General features: G+C 45.2%; 2 protein-coding genes across 3 annotated transcripts in view; one reads left to right on the top strand and one right to left on the bottom strand.

Annotated features, from left to right (window-relative positions):
• The window catches only part of CFAP126 (cilia and flagella associated protein 126), a 7,369-nt gene extending 2,274 nt beyond the window's left edge, over positions 1 to 5,095 (top strand). Inside the window, exons 2-5 of one of the 2 annotated variants that reach the window (XM_084776561.1) lie at positions 613 to 675; positions 851 to 964; positions 1,503 to 1,679; positions 2,035 to 5,095. In XM_084776561.1, the coding sequence (XP_084632687.1) occupies positions 613 to 675; positions 851 to 964; positions 1,503 to 1,679; positions 2,035 to 2,271 (591 nt within the window). In that variant the 3' untranslated portion in view covers positions 2,272 to 5,095. The remainder of the gene's footprint in view (positions 1 to 612; positions 676 to 850; positions 965 to 1,502; positions 1,680 to 2,034) is intronic. The other variant, XM_084776562.1, reaches the window with a different exon arrangement.
• Positions 4,472 to 26,108, bottom strand: SDHC (succinate dehydrogenase complex subunit C). Its single transcript, XM_084776582.1, has 6 exons — positions 26,012 to 26,108; positions 20,334 to 20,390; positions 19,315 to 19,416; positions 15,881 to 15,942; positions 12,024 to 12,187; positions 4,472 to 5,191 (listed from the first exon to the last, which is right to left on the bottom strand). Exons 1-6 carry the CDS (start codon positions 26,089 to 26,091, stop codon positions 5,087 to 5,089), a joined length of 570 nt encoding a protein of 189 aa, XP_084632708.1. The 5' UTR covers positions 26,092 to 26,108; the 3' UTR covers positions 4,472 to 5,086.

The following is a 26,108-nucleotide window of genomic DNA, read 5'->3' as shown; positions in this document are numbered from 1 at the left end:
TTAGGAATTAAATTTAGCAATGCTCAGTGGAACCCAATAAACCCCAAATGAAATTAATTTTAAAATATAAAACAAAATATTCTATGCCCCCCCCATACACACACCTCTCTTATACTAGCTCCCTAAAATACACTGCCAGAGCTCCCCACATGTGAGAGCAGCACTCTACCACAGAGCTGCACCCCCAGCACACAGCTTGAGCCAACCTGCCTGGCATGCACCAGACCCTAGGTTCAATTCGCAGCATGGCAAAACCAGAAACCATTTCCTCTCTCTTTTGTATTGGCTTTCTTCTTTCTGTATGGTTTTTAGGTTAGCACACAAACTACTGGGTTTCGTCAGGGCACCTTCATACACAAGTGTCAAATGCTGTTCTCAGTCCCTTCCTCTTCGCCTCCGCGGGTTCCCTTTCTCCCCGGATGTAGTGTCCACTTCTGCTTTCCTTTTGCACATTAACCCATGGCCTTAGTTCCCACCACCCCTTCACATTGCCTCCTCCCTATATAGCCCTTGTCACAGTGAGATGGAGTTCACCTAACTGTAGAGAACGGTGTCACCGTCTCACAGAGACATCTTTGAGCCTCACAGAAACTCTCCTCTTTCTCTCCACAGTATGAAAAGTCTTTCTTACCCACGTACCTGCAGAACTGGTCTCCTGCCAAGCCAACAAAAAAGGTATTCCAAGCTCAGTGCCCCTCCAAGACCAGTTTATGGAGATCGGCATCGTGTTCTCCTGTCGCTTAGCTCCTTTAGCCTTCAATGGCCCACATTCTCCCTCCCATGCCTTTACTCTAAGCCCCTCAGACCCTTCTTTTACTTTCACTTCAAGTACTTCCCTTTGCACCCCCAGAGTATTACCACCCACGAAGGGTACACTCAGATCATCGCGGATGACCGAGGTCATCTCTTACCTTCAGTGCCACGTTCCAAGGTGAGATTCCCTACCTCCATTCATATCAAAAAGGTAAGAGCTAGCCAGGCATGGTGGTGCACGCCTTTAATCCCAGCACTCAAGAAGTAGAGGCAGGAGGATGTCTGTGAGCCTGAGGTCAAGCCTGGTCTACAGAGCTAGGTCCAGGATTGCCAGGACTATATAGAAAGGCACGGTCTCAAAGCAAAACAAAAAGAGATGGATAAAAATAGAGCCACAAGTCACAGTCCAATCTATGATGCCCAACTCTCTATCCAGTTCATCCACCAGGACAACACTGTGCTTAGCACATGTCCTGAAAATGATGACTATATAAACAGTGTTTCCAGACCATGATATTTATGCACAGGACTCCCTTATCACACTTAGCCTAAGGATGAAAAATTTACGGTGGAAGGAATGGGGCTAAAAACAGTAACATAACTGACCAAAGAGGGGTGGGGAGATGACCCTCTCAGGTGGCTCATCACTAAGCTGCCAAAGAACCACAATGGATGTGAAGCCAGCAAGCTCTGCCAAGCAGACACTTAGCAGCCTTGAAAACCTGGTGAGCAATCCATTCTTCCTTTAGGCAAGCCCTTGGGGTTCCTTCATGGGCACTTGGCAAATGCCCCTGAAGATACCACCTGCTCGGGTGACCTTGACCTCCCGTACAACTGCTGCTGCCACGAACCTCACCAACTGGATCCACAAGAACCCTGATCTCCTCAACGCCTGTAATGGGCTGTGTCCTGAAATCTTAGGCAAGGTAGCCACCCTTTCCATGTAACTAACCCAAACCCCTACCGTCTCCAATTTCTTTTCAACCTCAAAGCTCTTTTGCCAATCACCTTTCAAGCAAGGGGAGGGGCCCCCTAACCAATCTGTCTTGTGCTGTTCAGTCTCTAATCACTAAAGTCTGAAGGAACAAAACAAAGCTGCCTTGTTCCCCACCCTAACCCCAGTAGAAAATAACCTCAAGGGGCAGGGGGGTTAAAGTTAGCCATCCTTAAACAACTCTGACCACCTTCCACCAGTGGAGGAGGAAGAAAGGGAGTTGGATTCTGAGGCCGACTGGGAAAAACCTGGGCCTAACCGGGAATATGATCACCTTCTCCCAACAGCCCCATGACCCCGACTGGCAGAAGAAACAGAAGAAATCAGTCACAAAGACTGTACAACAGGCACCAAGTCCAACTGTAATCCCCAGCTCCCCAGTTATCCAAGGTGACTCAGATGACATTCAAAGTCCCCACCCCTCTGCAGGTCACACTCCAGGTCCCCAAACTCCAATCACCTCTCCCAAGGCCCCACCTGCAAGCCCTGAAGCCAGCAAGCCCAGCCCAGTAAACACTTGTTAAGAGTACCAAGCGGGCCCTAATCTAGCTGAGCCCCGGATACGCAGAGCTGCCACTCTGCAGGGCAAGAGGCCATGCGGGGATGACATCTTAGGGACTGACTGAAATAAGACCCTGTATTCAGAAATGAGGAATGGAGAAATGATGGACCAGAGTAAACACAAATTTGGGCAAATAAACATTGTTTGTTAAATCTTTTATTAACCTGGGTTTTCTCTGCATTCTGTGATGGTCTTTTGTAACCCATAATTAGAGAGAAGGCTGGGGAAGAGAGTAGGGAAGAGGACAGCAACTCTTAACAAAAGATGTGGGTGGCACTCCCACAGTGACCAACAGGAAGCTGGTTTGTACCTCCCAAGGGCAAGCCCTCAAGAGAACTGAACTTCATAACTATTGTCTTCAAAATCTCAAGTAGAGTTGTCTAGAACTTGTAAAACTTTTTATTATGACACTTACTTATTTACTTAATGTATATATGTAGGTGTGCCTCAAGCACGTGGAGGCCAGAGAACAATGTGTGGGAGCCGGTTCCCTCCTTGTGCCATGTGGATCCCGGGCAATGGAACACCCGTCCTCAGGCTTGGTGGCTAGAGCACGTACTCTCTGAGCTATCTTAACAGACCAGCTCATGAATAGGAAAAGAAAGAAGCCAGGGTGCCTAACACTTACCCATCAGTCACTGGATGGTGACTGAAGTCAGAAAGCCCGCATTCACTTCCCAGCCTCCAAATGTTTGCCGTCGCCTCCTGCTGCGCACCCGGCCTCACCAAGTCTAAAGCCAAAGTGCTTCCTCATGAACTCACCCTACTCAACGAACGACCTAGAAGAAGCTGGTTTGAGCTGGAGGCACTCTACACAACCTCCAGGCACAGTCAGATGTGGTGGTACAGTTCTGTAAGCCCAGCTACTTGGAGGCTGAAGAGCTAGACCATCAGTTCGAGGCCTGTCTGAGGCAACTTAAGTGCTTGGCGAAGCCTGGCTCAGTGCTTCCTAGGCCCAATGCCTAGCACAGGACTTCCCGGGGCTTGTCTAGAGAGAAGGCGGAAGTGGTCATTACTTGAGGCCAAAGACTACCTGGATTAAGGATTAGAAATGGGGGGGGGTGGGCTGGGGGTGGTAGTAACATGCTCTGGGGAGGTTTGGGGGGTGGCAAAAGCAAGGTCACACCAACTGGAGGGCTAGAGCTCCAGGCTAGTCAGGGGTACATGGTAAAGCCCTTTTTCTAAAGATTTCAAGAGACCACTGAAGCAGTCTCCAACCCCACCCCACCCCACCCCATCCTGACGGACATGGACTTGAGTTCATGCTGTCTTCCTAGTCAAGTGCCATCAGCTAATCACTGTTCTCCAATCCACTGTATTTTTTGTTTTAGTTTTTCGAGACACGGTTTCTCTGTGTGTAGCCCTGGCTGTCTTGGAATCACTCTGTAGACTAGTCTGACCTCCCACTCACAGAGAGCCGCCTGCCTCTGCCTCCCGAGTGCTGGAATTAAAGGTGTGCAGTGCCGCTGCCACCACCCGGCCTAACCACTGTCTTGACCAATCTCTTCAGTGTTTTTCCTGGTGCTGGGGACTGAACCATAAGCCTTGTGCATACTACCATGGAGCTAAATCTCCAGACCCGAGATAGATCTCTAATTCCAGAGTTGGCATTCCTGCAAAAGTAGACATCTAGAGGCTTGGATTTTTCTCCATAAACTTTTTTCTTTTTAAGAAAATACTATCCAGTGTGTGGTAGCACACACCTCTGTGTTTCTAACATTCTAGGATGCAGAGGCAGGTGGATCTCTCTGAGTTCGAGGCCAGCCTGGTCTATAAAGTGAACTCCCCCCCCCCCCAAATCTGTCTCCTAGGTCACTAACCCTGAGCTATCACCGCCATGGGTGCTAGATGTCCCTAAACAAATAATCTGCTGAGCTGTACCATGAAGTATACAGGAGTCACCCACAGGATGGAGTGTGACCCAGTAAGTCCTCAAAAGCTCTCAGCGTGCTGAGCTGCCTTCTCCTTGAACTTTTCTTTACCAAATCTCATTGACTACTTGGGCGTGATGACCTCAATTTTCTTTCAATGGCCAGTTGTAGTGCAAACTATTTCCCTCCTAGGAAAGGTCATATGGAGGGTGTCAATGTCCAAGATCCAAAGGAAGAGGCAGACATTTGATCCTTTCTATTAACGATCTCTAGATTTCAAAGGCTCAAACATAAAATGAGTAGTACTTTAATTGTTTCCAAAGAAAGATGGCACATGAATTTAGATTAGCAAACATGACATTAAAGATGTGTTTTACTAGAAATGAAAAACAGAACAGAAACTTTAATACAATTTTTTTTGATCTTTCTCATCCATCCAAAGCTGCTTTTCCCAAAGTACACGCTTCACAGATCCAAGTTGCTCTTTATCTCCTTCTAGCTGGGCAGGACAATCCCCTCCACCTCCACCTCTCTTCTCAGTCACACTGTGTGGGTGCTAAAGGCCCTGCGCTGACCAATGGACAGAAGGGTCCTTTAAGCCAGCAGCCCACGAGCAGTGGCACCCAGGGCAGCACAAAACTGGTATTGTTTCCACTGCCTCAGCAAGAAGGAACCAAAAGCTGACTCTCAGCACAAATCGAAGTCAAACATGGAGAGGAGGAAGGGCCCGAAAGGCTAGAGAGACGCCTTTTCCTACTGCTACTGTGGCTTAAGCTTCTCTACTACACTGCAAAGGACCTGACGCACATGACATCTAACCAACTTTGGTGGATGGAGCTAAGAGTGATAAACAGGAATATAAATCAGTGTGATAACGTCGAGGACCGTGCTGGGAATTTCAGCTCTTCACAGGGCTGCTAGCCCTATAGAGGACAACACAGCAAGAACCAAGACAGCCACTCCCGACTGCTGGACCTGGGACATCGCCAGGCCTTTCCCTAGGTCCCACATCTGTAGAAACAAAAGAGGGAAAGTTTTTTGGTTTTGTTTTTTAATTATATGAGGTTTATTAAATGAGCATGAGGAAAGAAGCAAGGGGGGAGGGGTACCCCAGAGAGAGAGAGAGAGGGACATAGACAGAGGAAGAGAAGCGTGAGGTGCCGGGGCTGGGGTGGGTTCAGAGAGAGAGGGTAGAGACAGTGAGGGGAAAGTTCTTTTTTTCTTTTCAGCAATCAGAACTACTGGCACTCACTCTCACAATTCACTGCCCAGACATTTTCTACTTACTCAATGGGCACCTCTCTTCTATGAGACTCCAGAGAAAAGCACCCCATGCCTACACCCCAATTTCACTTTTCTAAAATCTGCAATGCAGTACCTGCTACGCACTCCCCCATGACTGAAAACCAAGTCCTCTCATGTTGTAGTGACAGGGTGAATGTTCTCCAGCACACCAAAGGCCCTACACACAAAAGCTCCAGACTGCAAAGGCACAATCCCCCCTCCCACGTGACAGCACATCTAGATCGGTGTTTCCAGAAAGGTTTTCCTTCCGTCAGAACAGTTTCATTTTCTGAGATCGACTCCTGCTATATGGGGTCGAGGGTTTAGCTCAGTGGTGGAGCATTTGCCTAGCAAGCCCAAGGCCCTGAGCTCTGTCTGCAGCTCTGAATCTTGTGACCCATGACCCAGACTAGCCCAGAATTCACCACGTAGCCAGTGTGGACGCAACTGAAGATCCTCCTGCCTAAACGCCCTGAGTGCCGGGCTCCAGGCGCTCACCATGTCTGGACAAACTCATCTTCGCACAGTGCAGGGCATTGTGAGGAGCTGTCGCAGTTCTGTGGCTAGAGGAATGTGGTAAACACATAACTGCAAGATTCTCAAGCAACTTACTGATGCAGCCTGTGGATCTCCACATGGGACTATGGATGCACAGTAGTCAATCACAGGACTCTTCTTCAGAGAGATCATGCTTGAGGTCTGATCACTTAAAGAATATGTTCTGGGACGCAAAACTAAGTCCTTCCCTCCTTCTCTTTGGAGACAGGATCTCATAGCTCCCAGGCTGGGTTTAAACTTATTATGTAGTCAAGGAAAACCTTGAACTTCTGATTCTCCTGCCTCCGCCTTCTAAGTGCTAGGATTACAGTGTCCAGCTTATGTGATGCTTAGGATCAACCCCAGTGTTGACAGGGTACATGCCAGGCAAGTATTCTACCAACTGAGCTATATCTCCCTAAGAATCCTATCCTTGCTTGTTGGGTTTTGTTTTGGTTTCGGTTTTCTGAGACAGGGTTTTCTCTATGTTAGTAGCCCTGGCTATCCTGGGACTTGCTTTGTAGACCAGGTTGGCTTTGAACTACCTCTCAAGTGCTGGGATTAAAGGTATGCACCACCACGCCCAGCTTTTTTTTTTTTAAATGATTGTTTGTATGCATGTAGGAGGATGTCGGATCCACTGGAACTAGCATTACAGACTGTTGTAAGCTGCCATGTGGGTGCTGGGACTTGAACCTGGGTCCTTTAGAAAAGCAGTTAGTGCTCTTAACTGCTGAGCCATCTCTCCAATCTTGTTTGTTTTTTTGTTTTTAAATATTTATTTATTTATTTATTATATATACAGTGCTTTTGCCTGCATGCACACCTGCATGCCAGAAGAGGACATTAGATCACATGATAGATGGTTGTGAGCCACCATGTGGTTGCTGGGAATTGAACTCAGGACCTCTGGAAGAGTAGCCTGTGCTCTTTTTTTTTTTTTTTTTTTTTTTGGTTTTTCGAGACAGGGTCTCTCTGTGTAGCCTTGGCTGTCCTGGACTCACTTTGTAGACCAGGCTGGCCTCAAACTCACAGTGATCCACCTGCCTCTGCCTCCCGAGTGCTGGGACTAAAGGCGTGCGCCACCACGCCCGGCTTAGCCTGTGCTCTTAACCTCTGAGCCATCTCTCCAGCCCTCTTGTTTGTTTTTTGAGACAGTTTCCCTCTGTAGCTGTGGCTGTCCTGGAACTATAGACCAGGCTAGCCTCACACTCCCAGGATCTACCTGCCTCTGCCTCCTGAGTGCGGGGACTAAAGGTGTGTGTCACTGCCACAAACAGAATCTTGACTTTCAACTTCTTTCTCTTTCTTTGCTCTTCCACTCTCTCCCATCCCGGGCGTCACTATACTGACCTAGGACAAGCTCCAATTCCCAGACTCAAGGGATCCTCTCAGGATTCCAAACAGCTGGGACTACAGACATTTTCAACCATGCCTAACTTCAGGAACTTTTTTTTTTACTATGATCCCACTAAAAGTATGCTTTAAATTGGTGCTGAGTAGAAATATATATTTATGAAAAAAATTATGAAACATTAAAAAATATTTACCATCACTAATACATGCTATGCTATGTATTTTCTAGTCTACAAAATTCCTTCTTCCTTTCAGTCTTCATCTATTTTTGTTGGTATCAATCCAGTAAGTGGATTGTCTATCCACTGGGTCAAATGTCACATTCTTTAAAACACTAAGAACCGGGGGCTGTGGCTTAGTAGTAAGACACTTGCCTTGTATGTACAGGGAAAACTCAGGCACTGCAAACAAAACAACAAATCCTCTCTAAGGCTATGAACACTCTTGGGCAGCAGCTCTCAACCTGTGTGTTGTGACCCCTTTGGGGTAACAGATTAGATATTCTGCATATCGGATATTGCATTATGATTCACAACAGTGGCAAAATCACAGTTATGAAGTAGCAGCAAAAATAATTGCATGGTTGGGGTCCCCACATATGAGGAAGTATATTAAGGGCTGCAGCACTGGCAAGGCTGAGAATCACTGCTCTAAGGCCAAAGCAGAGTTCAGGTTTCAGATTTACCATACAAAGCAGCCCCAGTAGATATTAACACATGAACCTCCAGTCTAACTATAACACTGACTGAACTAGGAATCACTGCAGAGAGATTTAGGGGAGCCCAGAATTAGTCCAGGCGAGAAGACACCCTCATCTCAATGCCTGATGAGTTTCTACCTGGATGGTATGATCTGTTAAGAAGACCCCACAACGAGCTGCTTTGCTCACACAGGCACAGTGTTTGAGACACTGAGTCCTGCTGGGTAGCAGTGGTAGGAGAAGCCTCCAGAAGGCAGATCAAAGGGCCTACATCTCCCAGTACTCAGGAGGCAGAGGCAGGTGAATCTGTGAGTTCAAGGCCAGCCTGGTCTATAGAACTCCAGGACAGTCAAGACGACACAGAGAAAGCTTGTCTTGGGGAGTGGGCAGGGTGTGTGTGTGGGAAGGGGGGCTACATCTTCTCCTTTACTTATAACCACACCATTTCCCTTTTCCCTATTAGACTTTCCAGCCAGGCAACTGCTAAGATAGACAATTACATGGCAAACAGTAAAAACCTGACCCTGCACCCAGAGCTAGTACTTCCTAGAAGAAGAACAAGAGCAGATTTAGGACTTAATAAAGCCTTTAGGTGCCTGATGTACCTCAGCAGATATTACCACAACAGGCAGGAGCCAGGTCTGCCCAGTGACACACAAATCCAACTCCGTATCAAGACAAAAACAAATAGAACAAAGCGCCTGCCTGAGCCAGGATGTGAAGTCTTCAGCTGATTTTCTTACGGAGCTTTGTTCTGTGGCGTCAAAAGCCATTAATGAAACAGCCTTTTCTCTCCACTGTCTCCCTCAGGAATTGGAGTTACTTCAAATCAAACTGAATACTGCTCTGGGGAACACTTGATAAATACACTTAATTTAATAGGTCATTTAGTCTCTCAATTTTTTTTCATTCAACTGTCTATTGGACCAGACTGGAATCCAGAGAATGTTTGTCTCTATGGTGGCTCCGATGTGGAGGTCATAAAAGGTCGAACTAAGGCAAGAGCATCCAACTAACATTTTGTTTGGGTTCAGAAATAATGGAAAACTGGGGGAGGGGGTGGGGGAACACATTTTAATTACTTCTTGGAGAAGGATGCATGACTAGTGGGTCATAAAATATGAACTCTTAAAATGCTCTGACCCCAAGGCAGGTCTGATCAAGCCTTAATCCCTTTAGAGCTGGGCTGGAGAGACAGCTCAGTGGTTAGGAACACTGGCTGGCTCCTGGCACCACGTGGTGGCTTACTATCATCAGAACCCAATTCCAGGGATTCATGTCTCTCTTCTAGCCTCTGCGCTCACCAGGCACATACACAATATACTCACACACTTACAGTCAAGACAGGCAATATACATAAAATAAAATATTTAAAGAGAAGAGCAGGATGGGTTGGCATAAGGTGTTAACTCCAAAATTCAGAGGCAGAAGGGGGGGGGGGCGTCAGTAGTTCAAGGTCATCATACTACGTGGCCAGTCTGAGGTCAAACCTACATGATAGATTGTCTTAAAAGAAAAAAAGAAAAGAAAAGCAAACAAACAAACAAACAAAATTTAAGACATGAGATTCTGCTTTGTTTTGAGACTGATTTTCATGTAGCCATGGCTGGCCTTGAACTTACTATGAGGCCAAAGACAACCTTGAACTCTTGACTCCCTTCTGAAAGTGCTCCCTTTTATTTGCTGTTGCTGCTGCTGTTGGATATGTGTGCTTAAGACAGAGTTTCTGGCCTGGAATTTACTATGTAGACCAGTCCAGCTTTGAACTCAGATCTGCCTGCCTCTGCCAGTGTGGCACCATGCCCAGCCCCCCTCCCCCCTTTAAGAATGTGATGCTGGGACAGAACCAAGGCTTCCATGCTAGGTATGCGTTCTACTAACTGAGCTATAAGCCAGCTTCGCGCTAGTTCTGAACTAACCCCGTATAGTGTTAGGCTCATGTAGGAGGCAACATCAACAGTTTTAGCTGAGTGACATATTCCTGACTTCAGGATCGGAATCTGGACTCCTATCCAAGATTAGAGGCTTAAGAATGTAATGGTAGCTACTTAAGGGGTAAGGCAGGAAGATAGTGAATTCAAGGCCCACCTGGTTAGAGAGTGAGGACCAGGGCAACCTCAAGCAATTTAGTAAAGCACTGTTTATAACAGGAATATGGGTGTGTTCAAAGCCAGCCTTGGATACATAGCAAATTTAAGGCCAACCTAGGTTTCAAGAGACCCTGTCTCAAAGGCCAAAAATGGTAGCACTCACAATCCTAGGAGTTGGCAACTGAGAATTAGAAGCAGGAGAATAAGAATTTCCGTGGTGATGCACGCCTTTAATCCCAGCATTTAGGAGGCAGAAGCAGGTGGATCACTGTGCGTTCAAGGCTAGCCTGGTCTACAAAGCGAGTCCAGGACAGTTAAGGCTATGCAGAGAAACCCAGTCTCAAAATAATAATAATGATGATGATGATGATGATGATGATGAATCTCAAGATCATTCTTGTCTAAGTAGTAAATTTGAAGCCAATCTTGACCACATGAGACCATCTCAAAAAAAAGTAGGGCCTAGAGAGACAGCTCAGTGTTAAGAGCACTGCCTTCTAGAGGATCCAAGTTTGGTTCCAAGCACCCACAAGGTGGGTCATGACCATATCCTCTTCTGGCTTCCACAGTTACCAAGCATGCACATGGTATATAGATGTACATGCAGGCAATATACTTTACAAAGAAAATAAAAATAATCTTAAATGGTAAAAAAATCTTAAAAGGACTGGAGATATGGCTATGTGGTATATGTACTACAGTGCCTGTCGCATGTCCAAGGCCCTGGGTTTAAGTCCCCAGTATGACACTAACAAGCCACAGCTACCACCACCAATACTACCAGAAGCCTACAATCTTTGGCACCTAGTCTGTCTGCTCTCACTTTCTCCAGTTACTCAATACAACTAAAGTGAAGAACACAACAGTTAACATACTTGAGTCTAACCTGAGCTGTCACTTGGGGTAGACCGGAATGCTGCACCGAAGGCAACAGCTGCTTAGCTGGCTCATAAGGAAGTGCCCAGTGTCAAGAACAGTGCTTGACGGTTCACATCATCTAACGGATCTGTCGTCTTTGCCAGCTCTGGCTTCAGGGTTTTGTTTGTTTGTTTGTTTTTTGTTTTTTTGGTTTTTTTTTTGGTTTTTCGAGACAGGGTTTCTCTATGTAGCCTTAGCTGTCCTGGACTCACTTTGTAGACCAGGCTGGCCTTGAACTCACAGCTATCCACCTGCCTCTGCCTCCCGAGTGCTGGGATTAAAGGCGTGCGTCACCACGCCCGGCTGTTTTTTGTTTTTTTAACCAATGTTATGCCTCTTAAAAGTGGGAGAGCTCACACTGATCCCTTTCAGTCCTGGGCTAGCCACACTCAAAAAGGAATGCAGGACAGGCCTGGGTTAGCTTCCCCAAAAAGGACCCGAGAAAAGATCCAGCACAATAAGATGGTGCTGGAGGGTGGCAAGATGGCTCAGGAAAAGGCAAGTGTCAGGCCTGACAACCTGATTCAATCCATGGGAACAACACACACACACACACACACACACACACACACACACACACACACACACACACACACTGAATAAAAAATAAATCCATAAAACAGACAGATAGACAGGGTTGGGCCATGTGTGGCGGCTCCTCTTCAATGCCAGCCCCTGGCTGCAGTCAAGAGGATCAGCACACGCTCAAGGCCATCCTGGTCTGTACAGCATGTTGGAGACCAGCCAGGCTACACTGTGAGAGACCTGTCTCAACAAGCAAACAAGGAATAGCTCAAAGATACAGCATGTGTAAGGCCTTGGTTCAGGGACCCTAGCACCAAGAGAGAGGATGGGGGTTGGGCCAATGTAAAGACCGCTACACTTAGACACAAGGAGAGGCCCTCCAGCTGCCCGCTCCCTTTCCCTGGGGGAATGTACAAACCAACACTTCACTCACCAAGTGTCGGACGCCATTCAGCGAGTGGTACATGAGAGGGAGGACGAGAACAAACTTAGCTGTGTAGATCAGTGCTGGCCCCAAACACAGGGACTTCACAAACATCAGATACGACTCAAAGGTCCCAGGAAGCAGCAGTGCCGACAGGCCAAAAAGAGAGATCCCTGAGAGAAAAGCAAATACCCCGTCAGCTATGAAGAACGTAGTGTGTGGAACTGGTTCTCTGACAGCTCTTGACACCTGATACAATCCTAAACCACTTTGAAATAAGAGAAAATTTAGGTCAGGATGTAATACAGTTGCCAAATGCTCGACTAACATCTATGAGCCTTGGATTTGAAATTTAGTACCACATAAAACTATTCATGGGGGACCAGAAAGACGGCTCTGCAGCTACGAGTGCAAACTGATGTTGCAGAGAACCTGAGTCTGGGTCCCCCAAACCACACTAAATACCTCACAGCACCTGTAACTCCTGCTCCAGGGAACCAAACACCTACGAAGGCACCTGTACTCATGTGTATATACCGCCTACAAATATATACACATAATTAAAAATAAAAATATATTTTATAAAACACGTAGGCTGGAGAGATGGCTTAACGGTTAAGAGCACTGCACGTCCAGAGGACCCAGGTTCACTTTCCAGCACCCATGTGGTTGTTCGCAGCATCTGTAGCTCCAGTCCTAGGGGAGCTGACACCTTCTTCTGGCCAAACAGGCATGTACACTGTGCACACACATACACACAGGCAAAATACTTATAAACATAAATGTGAAAATAATTAACAGAACAAAACATATGGTGGTACATGCCTATAATCCCAGCACTTGTAGGATAGAGGGAGGAGGGTTAGAAGTTCAGTTCTGCCAGGTGTGGTGATACAGGCCTTGGATCCCAGCACTCAGGAGGCAGCAGCAGTTGGATTTCTGTGAGTTCAAAGCCAGTCTGGTCTACATAGTGTGTTTCATGACTACATAGTACATTTCAAGGGACCCTGCCTCCACAGACACCTAGTCTTAAAAAGAAATAGAAAAATTTAAACTCAAGCCAGGTGGTATGGCACACGCCTTTAATCCCAGCACTTGGGAGGCAGAGACAGGTGGATGGCTGTGAGTTCGAGGCCAGTCTGGTCTACAAAAGCGAGTCCAGGACAGTCAAGGCTATACAGAGAAACCCTATCTTGAAAAACAAACAAACAAACAAACAAAAAATTTTAATTCATGTTCAGATTATGTATCTCATGTTAGAGTAGGGGGCGTAACGATTTGGCTCAGTAGTAAGTGCTTGCCTAGCATGGATGTGGTTCTGGGGTGAATCTCCAATCCCTAACACCAGGGAAAAAAAGTTTATAGCGGAGGGCAGGCTACTAGGGCTCTGATGGTAGTATGAAATTTCAGTATACGGCAATATTCTCCTTTTAATATTCCTCACAATTAAAATAAAAAAAACAAACCTCACATGACAGTTTAGAAGTGACCTTATAGGCTGGAGAGATGGCTAAGCTGTTAAAGGCTAGGCTCACAGCCAAAAATAAAAGTGATCTTACTAGTACTCTGGGAAGCAGAGGCAGGTGGAGCTCCATGCCAACCTGGTCTGCAAAGTGCATCCAGGACAGCTGAGCTATACAGAGAAATCCTATCTCAAAATAAATAAATAAATAAATAAATAAAATTAAAATTAAAAATTAAAGAATCACTCCAGTGCTGTATCAGAATTAGGAAGACTGCTGAGTCTGAGGTCAGCCTGGTCTATGTGGGTCCCAAGACAGCCATGTGAAAAATATCTAAGAAATTTAATCTGAGATTTCCTAAGTCTTCCTCTGGTATCCAATAGATACCCTAGACCCTCTTAGAACCTGGGTGCCAAAGTAGACTTTTCAAACGGCACAACACTACAAAGTTGCCGAGGCTGCCCCACTGAATCACAGAAAATGTTGGTGGTGCCTTTGCTTGCTGCCAGGACCAGTTTTGCAGGCTCCACATCTGTAAAGTGTTATGTAGGGCTGTGTGACAGTAAGTGTTCTGCCACTTCTAGAAGCTGCCAAAAACTCTTTCAGACACTTCTTCTTAGAAAGCCCTATGCAACAAAAAAGAAAACACCTAAAAGAACCCTAGGAAAGCTATCTAAGTGACCATCAAAATCAGGTTGGTAGCACCTTATTTTTTTTTTAATTGAAAAAAATTTTTAAATATTTTATTTAGTTTTAATCTATGTGCATTGGTATGAAAGTGTCAGATCTTGGGAGTTACAGACAGTTGTGAGCTGCCATGTGGGTGCTGGGAATTGAACCCGGGTCCTTTGGGAGAGCAGACAGTGTTCTTAACCACTGAGCCAACTCTCCAGCCCCAATTTTTTAAAAATTTAAAAAAGATTTATTTATTTATTATGTACATGGTGTTCTGTCTACACGTGTGCCTGCACACCAGTGCTCTTAACCTCTGAGCCATCTCTCTAGCCCCCACCTTATTTTCTTAACTACAGCACTATTACACTAGTCACTATGACATGATCTGGCCATCAGCTTCCTGGAGTCTTCCTCAGACTCAGGCGGATGCATGCACTAATGCATAGTCCAGTTCTTTTCTGCTTTCCTCTTCTGGGACTGTTTCCCCATGCACTTCCATCTTGGGAATACAGATACCAAGACAGAGTACTCACAGTGTACAAAGGGCCGAGAACAAGATTTAAACTATAAATGATCAGACATGTTCTGAGATGTCAAAGGCTAACTATGCCAATTATTAATATAAACAACAAGCACCACAGCCTATATTCAGAATTACATGTACCTAATTCATTAAGTCTCAGTCATGAGGAGGAATTACAAGGGAAAGAACGATGATCTCGGGAATCTGAAAGGAAACGGAAACTCTTTGTTTGAGACAGGACTCTTTGTAGACCAGGCTACCCTTCACCTCCCAGAGCCTCTGCCTCCTGTGGGCTGGGATGAAAAGCATGCACCACCATGACCAGTGGGAATCCTTCATGTACTTGCTACAGGAAAAAGCCTATGTGCTCTGTGTTGTTGTTGTTCTTTTCTTTCTTTTTTATTACTTTTAAGAGATGTATTTTTACTTTACGTGTGTGGGGGTTTGAGTGCACATGTGTGTAGATCGTGTGTGTGCTGTGCAGAGAAGCCAGAGGAGGGCACTGGACGCCCTGGAACTAGAGTCACACATGGCTGGGAGCCACACCAAACCCGGGTCCTCCACGCCAAACCCGGGTCCTCCACGCCAAACCCGGGTCCTCCACACCAAACCCGGGTCCTCCACGCCAAACCCGGGTTCTCCACAAGAGTAACAGGCGCTAGTGAGCACAGTGGGGACACGGGAATTCAATTCTCTGTTAAAGGAACAAATTAACGAAAAGCCTAAAGGGAGCCAGGCGGTAGTGGTGGATAGCTTTAATCCCTGCATGTGAGAGGCAGAGGTGCTCTCTGTGAGTTCAGAGCTTGAGTAAGTTCCAGAATATCCAGGGCTACATAGAAACCCTGTCTTGAAAATTTAAAACCAAAAAAACAAAACAAAAAGCTTTAAGGACTCAGACTGGGGCTGGAGAGATGGCTTCAGAGGTTAAGGGCACCGGATGCTCTTCTAAAGGTCCTGAGTTCAATTCCCAGCAACCACATGGTGGCTCACAACCATCTATAATGAGATCTGGTGTCCTCTTCTGGCCTGCAGATGCACATGCCAGCAGAACATTGTATACATAATAAATAAACAAATCATTAAAAAAAAAAAAAAGGACTCACACTGATTGTAAATCAAATTGCTAAGTGCAAAGGAGGCAGGGATGAGTCAGGGATGCGTGTGTGCATGCCTGTGTGCATGTGTGTATGAATATACATACATACCTCCACTTAAGGCCACACCAGTGCCACGGTGGCAAATGGACATTGCCATGGGAAGAGACCATCTACAAAGAAATACAAAGACAATTTTAAAAAGAAAAGGATGACAACATTTTTGTTTGTTTGTTTTTGTTGTTGTTTAGGATGACATAATCTAAAAACACAATAAAGCAAAAGCAAACAAACACAAAACAAAAAGCCAGCTGGGGCTGGTGAAATGGCTCAATGGTTAAGAGCAGTGCAGATGACCTGAGTTAGGTTTCCAGCACCTGTATGGTGGCTCAAAACCATCTATAACTCCAGTTCTGGGGATGTGACACTCAGTCTAACCTCTGAGAGACCAGGCACACATTTGCCACATACAAATACATGCAGGCAAAACACTTATACATGGCCAGGTGTGGTGGCATACACCTTTAATTCCAGCACTTTCGAGGCAGAGGCAGACTGATGTGAGTTCGGGGACAGCCTGGTCTACAAAAGCAGAGTCCAGGATAGCCAGGGCTGCACACAGAAACTCTGTCTCAAAAAACCAAGAATGTTTATGTATCATGCATGAGGCCCTGCATTCAATCCACTGCAAAAAAGAATTTTAAAAAGTATTTATTTAAAAATTATCTTTCTGGCGGTGGTTGCGCATACTTTTAGTCCAGCACTCAGAAAAACCAAAACCAAAACCAAACAAAAGTTATCTCAAAGCCAGGTGGTGGCAGGCACACGCCTTCAACCTAGCACTTGGGAGGCAGAGGCAGAAGGATCTAAGCTTGAGGCCAGCCTGACCTACAGAGTGAGTTTCCAGATAGCCAGAACTACACAGAGAAACCCTGCCTTGAAAAACAAAACAAAATAAACACAAATAAACAAAAAAATAAATAAATAAGTAAAGTCTCCCCCGAGGCTGCAGAAATGGCTCAGCAGTTAAGAACACTTGCTTCTCTTGCAAAGGTCAGAGATCGATTCCCAGCACCCACGCCAGGACTCACGGCAGTTTGTAACCTAGCTCCAGCAGATCTGATGGCCTCTCCCTGCCTGTGTGGGTGGATGGCATGCAGGTGCTATGTTATATACATGCAGACAAGATGCTCATACATATGAGATAAAAATAAATCTTTTCTATACATTACCCCTCGATTTTACCAACCCAAATCTCTGCTGCTAATGAGAAGAGAGAATACAACCCAAGCTCCTCTCACCAGGTCCCCATATTGGTATCAAGTAGAGCCTGTACAGTCACGCTGGCTGTGGTGACTGATGTAACCCCAAGGCTACACACACAGTGAGATCCTGTCTCAAACCAACCAACCAACCAACACACCTAAAGTCCTACATGGTCTGGACTATGTAGGATTCTGTTTCAAAAACCATGAAACAGAAAAAGTATGATGTTAGCTACTTGAGACATCTTTCCTTGACATATTAATTGAGAAACAGCCCCATGTTTCCTGCTATTTCTTTTTTTCATGCAAAGTTCCATAAATGGACCTAATGTTTTTTCAAATTACTTGTGACGAAAGGCCAAGCTTACTTGGGATTTTCTCCTTCTCCATCTTGTAATCCTACCCCTCCCCAAACCACCACATTTCTTTCTGCCTTTTTTTCCCCTGTCTCTTTTTCTCTGTCTGTCTCTATCTCATTTTTTGAGGCAGGGTCTTACCATTTATCTTTAAAAAGATTTTACTATAGAATACTAAAACCGCATATTAACCTCCTTCTGTTAGGGTACAATGTTCAATTTCTGCAATTAAAATTATTTCTGGAATCTGAGCTGGGAAAAAATCCTAAAGGGATGTGGTATTTGTGGAGGTGGCTACAAAAATGGCCAGTATCCCCGGGCAGGAACCCAAGTAAGGAGGGGAGTAAGGCTACAGATGCTTTGCTGACTTAGTGTGTTTATTTGTTTATTTTTAATTTTTAAAAAGAAGATATGCAGGGGTTTTCTTAGAAGACATAAACAAAATCAGCTATCACTTCTACTTCTGAAAACAAGAGATGAAAAACACATATGAGTAAATACACACACTGCCATACATATACAAGTATGTGGGGACATGGTCACAAACACAGCGTATATCTTAGCTCTATCCAACAAGGGACCTGCCATCAATGATGTACTGGTAGCAATGAGCACACCTAGCACCCAATATTGGTGTCATACTGAAGAGCTCCTAGCAGCCACAGCTACAACAATTTGAGCATCAGAATAAACAATGACTGTAAAAGAGTGTAGCTTTTATGCAAAATAGGAATCCTCGAAAGAAAGCAAGGCTTGCCCTACAGAAAGAAAAAAAAAAATCTAAAGAGTATGTGCATTAAGAAACATACAGTGGTACCCAACCTGTGATCTCCGGATTTGAAAGGTAGAAACTCAAGGCCAGCCTCAGTTTCATACTGAGTCCGAGGCAGCCTGAGCTACATAAGGCCCTGTCTAAAACAGCAATATACATCAGTCAGTACATTAGTAAGCTGGTAAGTCACAGAGCCAAACAATCTAAGTGGCCTCCAGAAGCTATAAAAACAAACATTTCCCCCTAGGGCCAAAGGAAAAGAACAAAGCCTCTGTTAACATGCTTATTTATCTTAAATATTTAATTTATTAACTGTTTGCCATGGTACATAAAGTGCAGGCCAGAAGACAACTTGTGGGAGTCAGTTCTCTCATGGCAGCAGCATGTGGGACCAGAGGTCAAATTTGGGTCACTATGCTTAGTGAAGATGCTCAAGCTCCTGAAGCATCTTCCCGGCCTGGGGACCTGGTCTCAGCACAACGGACTCTCTAATGCAAGTGTAAAAGCACCCACGCCTGTATGTCTGCTTCGTAACTCAGGCTGGCCTGTTATTTGCTATTTAACTGAGGGTGGGGTTAAACTTTTGATCCTCCTGCCTCAACATCCCAAGTGCTGGGATTAAAGGCATGCGCCATCACACCCCGCCTTCAAACAGCAATTGTAAAGATCAAACATTCTAGCATAATACATTCCAATGCTGTAAGAGTCTGAGACTTATGTGCAGAGGAGTCACAGTAGGAAAACACTAATAAAAGTCCCTGTTTTCCATGACTATGCGTTAGGCTTCTGCAAGAGCAGAAAACTCTGTATATATAATAATAACTCTATAATTCTAAACAAAACACAGCAGTCTCAAGCCTGAGCAGAGATGTCACAGACAGCATTTAAGGTTGTGTGGTGTGGTGGCAAGCGTGGGCGCTGCTACTCAGGACCAAGGCTGCAGTGAAGTCACGCACTGTAGCATAGGCAAGCAATCCGGGAAACACCTCAGGCTCACGACCCGCTTGCTTTTGAATTATCTTTTTAGCAGCTGTGTATTGAGAAATCTTTCACTTGTTGCTAACTTTTTCAAGACTCTCGCACTGACACTTGACAGATTAAGAAGCTGGACTGCCCAGCCCACTGCTCCCACGCCCTGGCTCCGGCCCTTACCTGTAGATGGAGACATGGGGAGAAACAGGGCGGTTTGAACTCGTGTTCTTACTCCAGAACCTCTCCATCTCTTCCTTGGCTGTGGTTCCCAGAGGAACAGCACTAAAATAAAACAAGAGCTTCAACAAGGACTAAAGAACATAGTTTACACAGCAAAGAGTATATTTTTTTAAGGCTTTATTTTAGTTTTGTGTGTGTATGCGCGCGCGCGCGTGTGTGTGTGTGTGTGTGTGTGTGTGTGTGTGAGTGCAGATGCCTGAGGCCTTATGAGGGTGTTGGATCCTGTAGAGCTGGAGTTACAGGCAGTTGTTAGCTACCCAACAAGGGTGCTAGGAGCTGATCTGGGGCCTCTGCAAGAACATGCTCTTCTGCTACGCCATCTCGCTATGGTTGGTTCAGACCTGAATTCGGTCTCCCTGGACACAAGCGGTAGGAGAAAACTGGCTCCCACAAGATGTCTTCTGACCTCCATCTAAACCCACACACCCCACTCACCACACATGAATATACTGGAGAAATGGCTCAGAAGTTAAGAGCAGAGGCTGTCCTTCCAGAGGACCTGAGTTTGATTTCCAGCACCCACATGGTAGCTCACAGCTGTAACTCCAGGTGCCAGGAATCTAACTGGTCTTCTGGGCACTGAATGACTGTGGTACACAGACAAACACTCAGGCAGAATACCCGTACACATTAAAACTTAAAAACAACAACAAAAGGTAAGATGGCCCACACCAGCAGAGGCAAGATGAGAAGAGTTCTTGAAACTAATTGAAATGAAGAGCTTTTTTGTTTGGCTTTTTTGTTTTTGTTTTTGTTTTTTTGACACAAGGTTTCTGTGTAGCCCTGGCTGTCCTGGAACTCACTCTGCAGACCAGGTTGGCTTCAAACTCCCAGAGATCTGCCTGCCTCTGCCTCTGCCTCTGTCCCTGACTGCATGTGTCACTACAACCAGCCTTCTACTGCCTTCTCAGGAGGGAAAAAGAAAACTTAATCAACTATTCACAGACTTTGGAACTTACTTTCTTATACAAAGCTGAGAATTAAGGTGGGCTCGGACGCAATGACGGCCAACGTGTCTGCAAGAGTCAAGAATGCAGATTTAGAGACAAACACCAGCATATCAACATATCAACGTCTCCCCCTTTGTGCTATATTATTACTGTTATTGTTATTGTTGTTATTAATATTATTATTATTTTAAATCCTGTGAGATAGGGTTTTTCTGTGTGGCTCTGGCTGGCCTGGAACTCACTCTGCAGACCAGGCTGGCCTTGAACTCTGACATTCACGTGCTCCTGTGTACCGAGTGCTAGGACTAAAGGTGTGAGCTACCATGCCTGGCACCTTTGTATTATATTAAATGTGGAAAGACTAACTGAAAATGTAATGAGGGTTGAGGGTATAGCTCAGTGTAGAAAATATGTTTATCACACATGGCTTTAATTCCCAGCATTGCGCAAAGAGGAAAAAAAGCAAGAATAAGTAATTGACAATGGCTTATATAGTTTATATAAAACAGAAACCTGTTCCAAATAGATCAATTAAACTTGAAGAACAAGGAATTTAAAGATGGATGGTCCTAATATTAAGCTAGGTCACTTAAAAAACTACCATCTGGAACTGGGGAGGTGGCTCGGTGGATATAAGCCCTTTACATAAACCTGACACCCTGAGGTCAGTCATAAAAAATCCACCTAAAGGTAGAAGAGAACCAACTGTACAAAGGTCTCCTCTGACCAACCTATGTACACACAAACACATGCAGTAATAATAATTAATAATCGATTTTTAAAGCCTACCATCAACTTCCAGATAACAGAGATAAACTTCAAGTCACAACGCCTCTCATATAATAGTACAAAAAAAACACGAGAAAGCAAAGATTCTTTTTTTGTTTTTGCTTTTGGAGACAGGGTTTCTCTGTGTAGCTTTGGCTGTCCTGAACTCACTTTGTAGACCAGGCTGGCCTCGAACTCACAGGGATCTGCTCCCTCTGCCACCCAAGAGCTGGGATTACAGGTGTGTACCACTGCACCTGGAGAAGCAAAGATTCTTTATCATTCCCACACAAAAGCCTACAAAAGATAATTATGTTTTCTACCTAATAGTTGCTACTTAAAAATAAAAATGACAGAGCTGGAGCGATGGCCCAGCAGTTAGGAGCACTGGCTGCTCTCCTCTCACAACCACCCACAGCTTCAGCTCCAGGGAATCTAATGTCCTCTTCTGGACTCTGAAGGCGCCAGGCACACACCTAGTGCACGGACATACAAGCAGGTAAAACACCCAAGCACATAAAAATAATCAAATAATTTAAACATGTTGACATTACATTTGATTTGTGTGTGATGGCGTATGCCATGTGGATCCTGGGGATCGAACCTGTAGCCCCAACACACAGGAAGACTGCTGTAAATTCAAGGCTAGCTTGGTCTAAACAAGTAATTTCCAGGCCAGCCAGAGCTAAACAGAGAAACCCTGTCTCAAACAAACAAAAGATGCAGCAATCTTGTTCATGACATCCACTACATCACTGATGCTACATGCACACTCCTCTCGAGCGCCCCGCACGCTACAGCAGAGCATCAGAACACCCATTATTTGAAGGGAAAAATCCAACCGGCCCTTCTTCAGTTCTTTCCCTTCCCCTTTGGAGACAAGGGGTGAATGCGGGCATTGTGTGCCCGAGGCTCTCAGAAAGCAGTGGGAACAAACCTCTTTAAATCAACTGAATTGTCTGTGAAGTCGCAGGGCACACATTCCTCGCAGCAAGCGAGGCTCAGCCACTCAGCCACACAGCAAGAGTTTGCAGATGTGGGTTGGAATCTCTGGCTTGTTCTGTCTCGTGCTATTGTTCCCCCAAATACCAATGTAAGCTTTACACAAGGCCCTACACAAGCAAGCTGCACAAACGTGACAACCTTATTTGAAATATGAAAACAGGTATCTATCTCAGTCTTTCATGCAAAACCAGAAACTCTAAAAAGACTTCCTACACCAGGAATGGAGCCTAAACTCTTAACGGCTAGGAGCCAGTGAGATGGCTCAGAGAGTAAGGGCACCAGCCACCAAGCCTGGCAACCTGAGCTGGCCCCTTGGGATTCACAATGGTACCCTAACCTCTACACACAAGCCAGAGTAAATGTGCACCCACTTACACTCACAATGAAGGAAAGTTATAAGAGATTTTTTTTTTTTTTTTTTTGGTTTTTCAAGACAGGGTTTCTCTATGTATCCTAGGCTATCCTGGACTCACTTTTGTAGACCAGGCTGGCCTCGAACTCACAGCGATCCGCCTGCCTCTGCCTCCCAAGTGCTGGGATTAAAAGCGTGAGCCACCATGCCCGGCTAAGAGATTATATTTAGAAGCAAGTGTTTTGTTTTGAGGCAGGATCTCACTCTGTGGCCCAGGCTGGCCAGGAACTCACTACAGAGCTCAGGCTGGCTTCAATCTTACAGCATCCTTCCTATCTCAGTCTCCTAAGTGGCAAGCCTACTGGTGTCAGCCTCCACAGCAGCTGATTAAGTTACATTTAACTTCTGTAAAACGGTGTGGCATTTATATACGTTGTATGAATATTCTCCAATACTTACAATAATTTCTGTATTATTTACAATGTCCAACACAATTTAAATGTTCCATATATGTGTCATACCATAAGGTTTAAGGAAATGGGGGGAGGGTAACAACCAAATGGGGAAGTTACTTATAGATACAACCAACGGGCAGTTCAGATACAATCAATCATATGCCTACATGGGAACAAAGGGAACAAAGCAAACCATTCTCAGTAAAGTCTGAAGTGAGAGAGAACTGTTGGCTCTGTTTATTAACAATTAAACTTTATTATACAACCCAACTAGCATATACAAGAAGGAAAAAAAGGTTAAAGGGACAGAAGATTAAAACCTCCTGGAATCCGTTCGGCAGGACGGGTCCTTAGGTGTCTCAGTCCCACGAGCTGGTCCGGTCCCTTCCTCTCTCTCCGCGCCTTCTATTTCTACAGTTTCTTTGCACATGACCGATTTGACCGCAATTGAAGCACCGAGTATTATGATATCTGGGCTCTCTGACTAAAGCTTGTCTCACAATATTATTCTGATATTTTTGAGAGTTGATATTAACTGTCTCCTTTACCCAGTCATCTAATGGAGCGCCTCTTTCCTTTAACGGTCTAAGCACCTTCTTACATTCAGCATTTGCATTTTCATAAGCCATGATAAGTTTTAATGCCTTTTTGTTATCAGAATCTGGCATTGCCTTATCCATAGCAGATCCTAATCTCTGCAAAAATTTTGTAAAGGGCTCCAGAGGTCCTTGGAACACCTTAGTAAAAGGAATAGTTGTTTTCCCAGGTTCCTCTACCAGCTCCCAAGCTCTCAAGGCTGCCTTACAACATTGTTCAATCACTCTATCGTCAGCTTGAATTTGTTTTCTCATGTTAGTATATGGTCCATCACCAAGTAATTGATCTCTATTAATATTTATTCCCTGTGCGATATTTTCTTGTTCTATTTTTATAGCATCTGTTCGCCACCATGATAACCACTGTAACTGTTGTGCCGCTTCCAATACCGCTGAAACTAAATTTTCCAATCTTGGGGAACAAGTCTATTCTGATAGGCCCAGTTGTTTAACATTTGTTTAACGAAGTTAGAATGCATACCATATCTGACGACGGATTCCTTAAAATGTTTTAAATCCATCATGTCTACAGGACACCAGGCTATTTTGTCATGACCCTCAGCACCATTTGGCTCGATTACATGTCTTACAGTGACTGGAAAAGCTGAAGGTGCCTGGGTGACTGTGGAGGTATCCTCCACTGGTACATTTACTTTCAAAGACCTTTTGGTCGGTCTGGCTTCTTTTGCCTCTGGTTTCTGACCTTCTCCACCCTTTTTAACCAAAGGTACCTTCTGCTTTTCCAGCCCTTTCAGTTTTCTTTGCATTTTGCCTATTTGTTCAGTCAAGTCAGTAATTTTTTTCAAAAGGATAGAGCTTATTGACTCTTTCTGGGTTTTTTGGCTTTCCGGTCTCTCTATTTTCTGTCCTTCATCACTACTAAATGCCAAAAATTCTATCTGCTTTCCCATCCCTTCATTTTCATTCCTCAGCCTTTTTATCTGTCCAGTCAAATCTGCAATCTTTTTTAAAAGGATAGAACTTACTGACCCTTCCTGCTTTTCTATGCCATTAGCCTGTCTTTTAATCCTTTTAAGCACGAAATATTGTAATAAAAGGACAATGAGAAAACAAAGAATTCCCTCTAAGTATAATGCAGGAAAGAGTTTTGCAACAGCAGTTGCAATTTTGCCAATACCCTGAAACAACATTTCTATCCCGTGGAATACTGAATCTTCTCTCATATCATTAGGGATTGTGGAACCCATCGGGCCCCACAGAGAACATCTGAGTAACAGAAGGCACAGCAGGGCATACCTACAGCCTGCCCACAGGGACTCAACGCTTGGCAAGTGACAAACTGCTTTTTGTAATTTGTTTCCCAAATATTTTCAATCTGAGATTGGCCCAAAGATGAAGACTCTAAACACTAATCCTGAAACTCCTAAAAAAATAAATGTTTGGAACCAATGTGATAATTTCAAGCTAACTGTTCAACATGCCCTATCATTGACCAGCATGTGCCACATCAAAGGATTTAAAGCACTCAACTATGGTCTAATAATTAGGAATGCAGGATATGGCTCTGGAGAACCTGGTCCTGTCCTATCCCGGAGCAAAGATGCCTCTGAAGACGCATGGCAAGATGAAGGGTAGAGATAACTAGGCCAAACTCCAAAAGACTCACCGTTCAAAGAAAAACTAAACAGAATCTTTCTATTTTTTACACTGCATGACTGGAGTGGAAAAGAAAGAGAAATGAAAACACATGTGGGAAAACAGGGGCTGGAATCGCAACAGCAGCGAAGCTAACTTTCCCTAACAAATAATTTCCAAAAATAGACACAAAACTGCGTTGGGATTTGGACCAGAAGTCTCACTAGCCCTAACAGTTATAAAGGCTCTGAAAATGATGCCTAAAAGAGTAAAGAATTCAGAACTAAAGAAAATCTAGGCTGTTTCTCCGGGCAGAAAGTTTACTTTGAGAGAAAGGCGGGAATACCCACCCCACTGCCCCGCTAAGCGAAAATTAAAATAAAACAAAGCGGATCTCCTGGGCGCCAGCAGAGACCCACTCAGGCTACTCCTGATACCCTTGGCGTGGCAGGGATGCACTAGGAAGCCCGACAGTTGCCACGCGTTGCCAGCAGCAGGACTGCGGGGACTCAGAAGCCCTGGCTACGTGCTCCAAGGAGCCCTCCCCCGACAATCCCCAAATTCCTCCAAAATTGCAGGTCTAGGGGCCAGCTGATCTCGAAGCTGGAGCAGTTTTTGGAGGCTCGGACCTGGGTGGGGCGACAAGAACAATTTGGGAAGAAGCTTTCGACGTGGGCGCAGGAGAAAGAGTGACAGCCGCGCCACTTGTCCATACAGAGTGACCTCTAAGCCCTTCGGAACCTCTCTCTGCGTGGGGGAGGGGGAGCGTGTCCTAACATTCCAGGGGCGCGGCCTGCACACCCACGGGTCCTTTCCCTGTCCCCGCACCGCAGACACCACTGTCACCCCATGAGGGGCCAATTCGGGTTCTGCAAGGGTCGCGGGCACGGACTCCCAGCCCCAGGATAAAGTCACCTCAGCAAGAGCGCAGCCATCTTGAGTTCCGGCCTGGACGGAAGTGACGTACACACATCCCGCCCCCCGACCCGGTGCATCCCTCCCTTTGGAGGCG

The sequence above is a fragment of the Acomys minous genome, assembly GCF_964271855.1.
Source record: "Acomys minous genome assembly, chromosome: 1".
NCBI lineage: Eukaryota > Metazoa > Chordata > Mammalia > Rodentia > Muridae > Acomys > Acomys minous.
This window is presented reverse-complemented; position numbering and strand designations above follow the sequence as displayed.

Coding starts and splice junctions, on each gene's coding strand:
- SDHC (XM_084776582.1), bottom strand. CDS start 26,091: ATGCACCGGGTCGGGGGGCGGGATGTGTGTACGTCACTTCCGTCCAGG. Junction 20,391..26,011: donor ATGGCTGCGCTCTTGCTGAG/GTGACTTTATCC, acceptor TGACTCTTGCAG/ACACGTTGGCCGTCATTGCG. Junction 12,188..15,880: donor TGGTGTGGCCTTAAGTGGAG/GTATGTATGTAT, acceptor CTTTTCTCTCAG/GGATCTCTCTTTTTGGCCTG.